This window comes from Rhodnius prolixus, unplaced genomic scaffold (genome assembly GCF_049639745.1).
Source record: "Rhodnius prolixus isolate KJV_2025 unplaced genomic scaffold, Rpr scaffold_9, whole genome shotgun sequence".
Lineage (NCBI taxonomy): Eukaryota > Metazoa > Arthropoda > Insecta > Hemiptera > Reduviidae > Rhodnius > Rhodnius prolixus.
The window spans coordinates 23538004-23548077 of record NW_027411604.1 but is presented as its reverse complement, the minus strand read 5'-3'; the positions used below and the strand labels follow the sequence as shown (position 1 = coordinate 23548077).

The window sequence follows — 10074 nt, the reverse complement described above, 5'->3', positions numbered from 1 at the left end:
AAGTAACAGAGATTTTACGTTACTAACTGTCGAATAAGATGTGAGGCCATTTCATACTACTCCTGACACATTTCGCACTAGGCTTCAACTTGACTGGAACCATTTATGAATATCCTTGTTTATTTAATTACATCTGTTTCAACCGTAAAGGTACACAGAGGGAGTTAACCAAACGTAAATTCGTTTAAAAAAAAAAGAAAAGAAATTTAATTATAAAAAAAAAAAAAAAAAAAATGGCTTCACATATAAAACAAGAAAATAATTATAATTAACATTTAAAAAATAAAAATTGAAAAAATAAGAACTTTATAGACCAAATTAATAGTTGTGAAAAAATATAAAAATAAAATAAATAAAATAGAACAATTCTTTTTCAACTACATATTTTCAGGAAGACAATAAAAATATCTATTTTAGTCATACTTTTGGATCATTAACAGTGAGCAACTGAATATAGATTTCATTACTGCTATATTACATAGCCTATAAATTACAATAACAGAGCAATCTTAGGGCTGAGGCCTTTCTACAGGAACTTAAAGTTTGTTAAAACCATACACATTCCAAAACAAACAGTAACACATTTAGAAGAGGCACGAGAAGTATTTATTTGGTCTTTCTGACTAAAAAATTAGCCAAAGCCGGCTGAATAGGTTTGTTTTCCTTCCTTTTCCTTTTAGACCCCATAGGCACTGAAGAGGTATCCGTATCATAAGGTTCCTGGTCATCATCATCTGTCGTATTTCCGGTGGGTGGATTCAGAAACAACAAATCCTCTCCACATCTTATCACTTTAGGCCGATCGTTTACATCCTTTTTTATCAACACCAAACCATTTCTATGCCAAACAGAATATAGCAGTCCCTGTTTCTTCAAATTTCTAGCCGATTGAAATAATTTTTAATTAAATGAAGAAAGTAATTCGTTGACGTAAATATTCCTATTGGAGTCACCTGGAAAAAGTGTTTCCTTTTTATTTTTTTGCAATTTATAATAAACTTATTTTTCACTGACGTTTGTAAAAATTTAATTATAATTGAAGGAGAGTTATTCCGACCAAATTTACGTCGATAAATATAATCAACCATGTTAGCGTTCAATTCTAAACCAATCACATCAGAAATCCCCATAACAATATTGAAGAGATCAAATCGTCAATTTAGACGCTACTTTGAAATGGGATCTGTGTACAAAATGCAGTTTACCATTTATGAATATGTTCCCGAAACCTATTGTTCCCTGTAAAATTGCACTTGTCAAATTTAGTCTTTCAAGGATGCTTAGCCTTGTTCAGTAAAAACTGGAAGACGGTTACAGACGGGACTCTTTGAATTTGGATGTTTTCCACTCGCGGCGAATAGCAAAGGCTAGTGGGATGGCTTTTTGTCGCATGTTTCTTTTAGGAACCTCCCTAAAGGAACCGTAAGTGGCTCTTTAAGCTCCGGCTTTGTTGGGTTGGTGTATCTTCCGGTACAGGTGCCACAGGGAACAGAAATTAATCTCTATTGTAGTTAATAATTTTCTTAATGATAAAGTGTGAATTTATTTCACTAAAAAATTATTTGAATGCTTATATAACTGTGACTTCCCCATAAGTAGCACTTGAACCAAAATGATAATTAGTTGCAGAACAAATTATTTAAAAGTTTTACCAGTCGATAATCCATATTACGCTAATGTATAAACATATGTTGATAGAAGAGGGATGGATGTAAGGGCTAAGCTACCGCAACCTAAAAATCTATTGTAGTTCCTTAGAATTCGGTATTTGTTTGCAGAATGGAGGCAGCTGTAAATTATTACTTTATAAAGCGTGTGGTGGGTATTTGAGTGCGGTTATGTAGTAAAATTGTGTGTTTTGACTCTCTCTGCAGGTCGTATATCTTATTGATTTGATAGAATGGAATGTGGTCCATGTTACAGCGCTAGAAACCCAGAAGCAAGTTTAATGCAAATATTTTAAAAAGCTGTAAAAAGCCTCGAATGATCAATTTGTTAAAAGGAAATTTATAAGCTTTTAAAATTTTGAGTTTAATTTTTTGCATAGGAGTGCAAAAAGTAAATTTTTCATGATCAATTAGTTAAATGGAAATTGAAGTCAAGATTAACAGAGAACTCTGTAGAAAACAAAATTCAGTATACCAGTTAAAAAATATTTTTACATTTTCATCCGCTCTGAATATGAATAATAAAATCATGCAACCTTTGATGAGAGACGGTGAACATGTGTTTTTTTTTCTTGAATGTCACTTATTAATAAGAAATCGAATGATATTTTATTTGAAGTAAAATATATAAAGATAATAATAAGATTGATAATATTTGATAATCAATGATTGTCAATCATTAGAACCAGCTTTGGAAGAAAACACATTTTATCATTTTTATTTATTTTATTTTTATTTTTTAATTAAGAAGGTAGAACGAAATGATAAATTTGTGATCAGATGTATTTTTTTTTTTACATAGCGCATGATAAACTAAAAAATGAGTTTAAGGTCACAATCTAGCTAGATAGTTTTGTTATGTAACTACTAGATTATCACCTATAACTGATATCACTTCTATCTTACACATTAAATGTTGTAAAAAAATAAAGTGGTATAGAAGGTATAAATTTCTGCTACTTAGATTGCTTGCAAATTGTCACTTTTGATGGTCAAACTTATTCTTCATATATTATTTTTGATTTAACCATAATTATTGTTATTAATTTATCATTTGAGTAACTTAAAATGAGTCTCCTAAAGATGAATTAGTTTATTTGTTTTACTTAATTGGGAATCATTTACAAATATTCATCGTTTCTCTCTCCATTGTGACGAAATGGATTTAGCATTATGGTCCATAAATTTTCATACACGGTTAAAATGGATTTTTTTTTTCTACCAATGCTTTTCGTCATTATCAGTCCGCAATTAGATGCTTTGCAGCCCAATATCTATTTGCTCTTGCAGAGAGCTCGTCTGTTAAAGTATATTTAAGTGCGCTAGGGCTTTGAACTCAAAAAGGTGGCTAGACCTGCAGAGAACACAGTCTGGACTGTTTGTTATTGGGATCATATTGCAATGTGCATGCCATCGACCGGTTTTTTACTCTTATTTGGCCGTAAGATATATTATGAAAGTACTGCTATTAACTTTTTAGTAGCATTTGCACTACATAAATGGACATTTAAACATCTAAATTAAAAAAAAAGTCAAAAAGGTATCAATAAAATTTATTAATAAATAATTTTTCAAAAGTACAAATATTTTTATAAAATATTCTATTTCCAATTGTGAAATGTTTATATTACATACTGTACAGAATTAAACGGTTAAAAAATGTATACATAGTATTTACAAAATTCAATGTATATTATTGATTAATCAGGAATTCATATATTCCTATTAATACACTTATATTGGCAGTAAAACATGTCCACAGATTTCGGAAAAATTAATTTAATCCAAAGATTCCTTTCTATTCTAAATTTTTCAGAACATTCAATACAAAATTATGAATCACATAGGGCAACTAGTTGTGTGTAAGAGGCATGACTAGGAATACTAACTGAATTTTATTGATAATATTTAATAAAAATATTATTTGAAATAGTGCATTTTAATTGTTCTTTGCAAAAATTGCAATTTGTTTATTAAAAAAAAAAATAAATAAGGTAAAAATATTTACATATAATTTACAAGAACGTAATACGTCAGATATTTTAATTTCATCAGACTTGAGTTCCTCTTGTTTTACAAATAGAAGGAAGATAAAATTAAAGTAATTGTTTCTGAAGAATTACCCATCACTTCCGTTGCCTGACTTAGCCTAGGAAAATGTTTTCCTTAATATTTTGTCTCAGTAGTGCAGAAATGTATAAAGTAAAGTAATGCCAATTTTTTCTGGTGGGCTTCTCGTCCAGATACCTACCGTTTTTTCTCTTTGAGGTCTTCGCCTATAACCGCTCGGCTTGTGGCGCCTGATAATTGATTCAGATTACTCATTTGTTCCAATAATGGTTGATTAAAATAATTGGTCAAAATACCTTTGATTCAAGAAAATTAGATTTAGCAAAAATTTGAGACATTGATAATTTTTAACAGCAAAAAATCCAAAAACAGAGTAACAGATCAGTTAAAAATGCTTTTGTAATGAAATTAGATTGTAATGAATCATTAAAAAAATTAATTAATTTGTTTATATGATAAAAGAATTGTGACAATTAAAATAAATTACACACTGATCCATTGAATGGATTCAATAAATGAACGTAATCTGCTTTAAATGAAATAACTAATGAGAATTAGTTATTAGAAAAAAGAAAAACAAGCTACCGTTCAACAGCATTTGTTATAAGAAAATTGATGTTATTTTTTAATTTAATTCCTTAAGAAATAATCATTTTTACCTCATTCTCATAACGCAGGAAACTTCAATTTATTTTTTAAGTTGATGCCATTAATTTATTTCCAAGATAATCAGAGTGCTGTAAGTTGTAATGCGATTGACCAGGATGGTAATAAGGTTCTGGCAAATGTTCTGTAAACTGTGTTGGCACTGGCTCTGATTTAATACTACTCTGGCCAAGTAATAGAGAAGTCTGACCTAAATATGGCCTATCGTTAGGTACATTTGCCAAAAGCTTATTGTTATCTGAAACAAAAATATTTAATGGAGAATTAATTTTATAAATATTCGATAAATGTGATGCAAATGTTAAAAATCAGAAACAAAAAGTTCGTCGGAAAACAATTAAAATAATTATTAGAAACTTTGCTACTCTATGTAACATTGAATTCTACGTCTAGGGAGCAAGGAAAACCTTTGTTTCTGATTTAAGAAATAAATTTTATATAAAATTGTTTAACAATAGGATTAGTCAATTAACAACCCAATCGACCAGTTTTATCTAAAATGAATAAGTAAATTATCCAGTTTTAAATGAAAATACAAGTTTGCTGACGATAATATCAATTATACATATCTATTAAAGACTGAAAAACTATTGCATTCAAAATGAATCCATTTTCAAAATAAAACATTTCTTAATTATAATAAAAAAAATGGTCTCAAAATTAAAAAGACGTTTACATTCTACATTATATTATGAAAGTGAAGGTCCTTACAAACAGGAAAGAACCCATTCTACAGTTTACAGTTAGGGTTGTATATGGAAGAGGAGACCGTCCGAAACTGTTCGTGTACCGTTTTCTAAGGAGAAACACTGTCCAGAAACTGTGGCAGAAGCAGGGCATCGAGAAGTATCGGGCTCTAATGACCTCAGACGTTGGCTTGTCTTAAAAAATAATAATAATAAAAGTAAAAACCTAAAGCCTTACCTGAAGGAACTGACGATTGGGTGCTACTTGGTGTTGAATCTTGCGATGATTTCTTTGGTTTTCGTTTTCTAGTCTGTATACCATCTTTTCGCATTGCTAAAGGGCGATTAATTCCATGAAGTTTAAAATATAGACCACAAGCGTTACAGACCGGGTCACCTTCGTTATTTCTCCTCCATAGAGTTGTTGTTCCAGTGCCGCAATTGGTGCAGCACAAGCCTAAGCGACGAGTGGCGTTCTGCTAAAAAAAACAAATTTTATTCTTTTTTCAACTAGAAAAAATTAAAATTATAGAAAATTTTTTTAAGAGAACGTTTATCAAGAACGAAGATACTGTAGATTGTTACTGTAGGTCCTTATGGGTTGCGAGACTGCGGACCGTTTTGCTAATTTTTCTCTTTATATTTTTTACAGTTTCATTCAGATTGTGCGAAAATTATAATGTTTGAAATGCCTTTTTACTTTGTGTATTGTATTTTTATTATATAAAAATACATTATTTTAATTTATCATTTATAAATGAACTTGGAACAGAAAATTTGCAAAAAAGGTTGTATTCTTTTAATTTTTCTTCTTTCTTAAAACCATGGTTGGTGGCTTTAAGGATATTTTATTTTCTCCTGAGTTATATTAATTTAGTAAATACAAAGCAACACAATGATAATAATCTCTGGTAGTTCAGTTTGCTAAATGATTCTAAAATGGTACAGATTTCACGACTTGCATCAATTGTGTTACGATTACCTTAATTCCTATTGATCATACAGTCTGTCTTTGGAGTATTAAATTTCCAAAAATGTTAGCAATATTAATATTAAAAAACGGCTGCAGCCATGCCAAATATACTTGTTTTTTTAAAAATGTATTTACTTTTTTAAATAAAGTATTATTATTGTATTATTATAATTATTAAAAAAGTATTAATAGGAAATTAATCTGTCAAAGATTATTAATTTTACTGGATCATTGAAAAATGATAATTGAAGACCAACTGAATTCTCTAAATTCCTTAAATTATCTTTAAAAGAAAATCTTACTTTAGAAAAAGTTTTGAATTAATGGTGTAGATATCTCTAAAAAGGAGTTTTCTTATGTGGCGATTCAAATTAAATGAAAAGTAATATTAATGATAATGGGAATAATTTTAATATTGTTGAGATTTCTAATATGTTACTCTAATGAATCTGATGAAGACAGAAAATAAATTAACTAAGAATGTTTTCAAGTCTAGAGCAAATTAATTAAATAATAAAACTTAAGTAGCGAACTTACTGTGTGTGGACTGACCATCCTCTTGGCAGGCTTCACCAAAGGTCTGTTCATGCCATTCATCTTGTGATATAGACCGCAAGCATTGCAAAGATAATGGCCAGTGCCATCTCTTCGCCATAATGGGGTACTGATCGCTCCACAATTGACACACTCTCTACCCTCGCCCATCTCCATTCCACTCGTATCTAAATGGAATATATAAATTAAATTGACCATGTTATAATGTCAAACGTAACCTACCAGTAAACTGTCTGTAACATTGTACTGCTCCAGCTCCCTAATCTGACTTAGAATTGGTACAAACATAATTCATCGGCACTAAAAAATCTGTTATTATTTGTGGAGTGCAGGAAGTTTCTCCAGTCTTGTGAGTTTTACATGCATGTTCACTACCCTCGGATTCAACAAATCAACTAATAACGCTCACATCTGTAAGCTCTAGAATTATTTAACATATTTTAAACTTAAAATAAAATAAAATCAGTTCAGCTGACGTATTATTAAGATTGAGGTAATCTTACAACTGACCATGATTATTTGCAAACACCACTCGAAGCTGACCAAGCTCTTAGTGTTTGTAAGCGGAATAGCTGGACCATATGCCCGCTATTAAAGCTCATTAGACTTCAAATTGCCTCCGATATCCTCTGTCGTTAGCTAATATGTTGGGCTGCCAGTGATCTAAAGATTTGCAGCCAAAAAGGGACGGTTAGTCGTTAGAGAGCAAAAGTTAATCACTGTTTTGATTTTGAAAGCTACAAAATCGGTTTTCAGTTCTTTACTTAATGTTTATCCTAAAAGTTTCATTCTATTCCATTTTTCTTTTCAATAAAGTATAATCCGCTAATAAATAAATTTGGTACATTTTTAAAGATAGTTTGCTGTATGGTTCAAACAAGATTTAGCAGATTAGTTAGTGCTGCAACCTTACGTGCAGTTATTGAACTACTTGATGTTAGATTTTTTTTGAAGGTATTCTGACAACCTAATTTTGGCATAAATCAAGTTTCTCATTTGACTCTTTTTGTATGTTAAGTTTTTTATTTAAAAGAATATCTTAAATACGAAATTATAATGAAGCCTTTCTATTATCTCTAAATTTAAAATAGAAAATTCCATATTATGATCCAACAGGTCAAAACAAATTGGTTCAACGGGGAAACTAAAGATACATACATATTTTTTTTTAAATAAATGCAACAACTTTCCGTACATTTTTGGCTTGATTCTTAATTTCCTTTGTCAGCACACAGTTTAAAGAGGAACCTATTAATAGCACCACCAACCGACTCGGTTATAAGGGGAGCTACTGAGAACTCTGTTCATGTAAAAAGCTTTACTACTTCATTATCTTATCTGGGATTGGGCATGTGTTTAATAAAGACCTATACTTGTAACGCTTATTCACATTAACTTTCGTTTCTCTCAAGATCTAAAGAATTATTTCCGAGTGTACAATCTATAATAAATATTGAACAAACTTTGTGGGAATATTACCATATGCCACAAATATAAATTATTAATTTACTGACCTTACATTTAAAGTGTTCTACTTTTAAAGTAGTGTACTTTAATACTTAAATATTGTTTAATATTTGACCAATATGAGTGCTTTAAATAATTACCATAATGGGGTCTATAGTGATCGTATGATCGCCACATCATTGTCGGGTAGAAAGTGTTTGTGGGAGGGGCAGTTAGCTGATGCTGTTGGTGATGATGAGATAAATGAGGGTGATGATGATGATGGACATGGTGGTTTTGATATGGATCATGCCATGCTGATGTACTACTAGTTCTGGGAGCAACATACTGTACTACAGATCCATCGCTACTTCCGTAAACACCTGCAATCAACGATTGTACTTACTAAACAGAAAAAGAATTTGGTTAACATTAAAAAACAATGTAGTGTAATATTTTGAGGAAAACGTTGGCCAAGATGTATGTCTTTAATGTATTTTAAAAATCTTTTTACAGGACTAAACATACAGGAGGAGTGACTGAACCTCGATTAATGTTGGTAAGTATATTCCTGTTCTCAACCAGTACAGGAATCTGATTCAGCCAACTCAAATTTACCATGTTCAAAATTATTATTCGTTTAAATCAAGATTTCAACTTGGAAGAATTAAGCGTTAGAATGATAAAATTAATAAAAATTACAAATAACTTCTTTCTTCGTTTATCAAAATTAATTGTTGAATAAATACTATGTGATCACTCATCTCACTATTTAGAGTCGAATTTCATCTCTCATCATCTTAACACTATTATATTCTACGTATATAAAATATTTACTTAATGTGACTGTCACCTTTAACTCCAAAAATTCTGTTAAAAAATGAGGTGCAGAGCAAAAAATTAATGAGAGAAATATATAAAATAAAGTGGGCAACTTAAAGAATATCTTGGGAGCGTTTTCTCTCCCTTCCCTCAAAAAATAAATCAATAAGTTGGTTTTACTAAATAGTCTGCATACTTACTGCATATTGCACGCACCAATATATGGATATATGCTAATTTTTTATCCACTCCATCTTGTAAATTTGTTTACATTGTAAACGTTTACTTCACGCTTATAATCAATAAAACCCACATAAGGTATAAAATAATCTTCCTACATTATTCATGACTTAATATGGCAAGCTACCTACCATTTTTATTATTAGATTCTCAACTTTAATAATAATAAAATTATCATTAACCGTGTAGGAAGACCTCAGAAACATTGCGGTCAAACATATTACCTAATTATGTTTAAAAAACATAATTAACGTGTTAGTATGGTAAATAATAATGATTCTAATTATGACTGTTCATTAAAGTATAAAAACAATATTTACATTAAAATGGATTTTAACCAGAAACATAATGAAAAATACAATTATTTAGTACTTTGAATAGAATGTAACTGAGAAGTTTAGAAAGCTATTGAAAGAGGCTAAGAAAGGAATTGCGAAGATATATCACAACCAAGTTCTTTAATTACATAAACTTCTGAATTTTAAAATAATACACATCCATACTTCAAGGACACAAATAGCATTTGAAGAACTAAATGTTGTTCTTATTTTTCAAGTTAGTTTTTAGTTTTTTCAGTTTTTGGAATAAAGTTTCTTGCCGATTTTTTAATGAATCTGTTCTTCTTACCAGAACTGGATGAATCGTAGCTAGTAGATGCCATGGTAGATGTTCCAGAAAACATCATCAACTCTTAGCCACCAAAGAATGTAATTTTGCTGCCGTTCACCTCATTTCCTTGAAACCTGCGTAACACAATTTTTAGAATTAAATTTATCAAAAATACTCTTTTTACATAATTTTTTAAATTCATAGAAATAATTTGGAAGCGACATAAATACACTTGAAAGTTAATAAATATTTTAATAAAATAAAATGAAAAATAAAAACCAGTTATTGTATGGATTTCTTTTAATAGTAAAGTTGCTAATACTCAAAAGTTAATGATAAC

The 10074-nt window shown here is 29.9% G+C and overlaps 1 protein-coding gene across 3 annotated transcripts in view; it reads right to left on the bottom strand.

Annotated features, from left to right (window-relative positions):
• Positions 1 to 3209: 3209 nt before the first annotated feature.
• LOC141454139 (GATA-binding factor 5-B-like) overlaps positions 3210 to 10074 on the bottom strand; it is a 96939-nt gene continuing 90074 nt past the window's right edge. For 2 of the 3 annotated variants that reach the window (XM_074128034.1, XM_074128035.1), the window contains exons 2-7: positions 9753 to 9868; positions 8225 to 8446; positions 6600 to 6784; positions 5328 to 5568; positions 4397 to 4641; positions 3210 to 3967 (exon numbers count right to left, since the gene is read on the bottom strand). In XM_074128034.1, coding sequence (XP_073984135.1) covers positions 4433 to 4641; positions 5328 to 5568; positions 6600 to 6784; positions 8225 to 8446; positions 9753 to 9810 — 915 coding nt within the window. In that variant the 5' untranslated portion in view covers positions 9811 to 9868 and the 3' untranslated portion in view covers positions 3210 to 3967; positions 4397 to 4432. The remainder of the gene's footprint in view (positions 3968 to 4396; positions 4642 to 5327; positions 5569 to 6599; positions 6785 to 8224; positions 8447 to 9752; positions 9869 to 10074) is intronic. The other variant, XM_074128036.1, reaches the window with a different exon arrangement.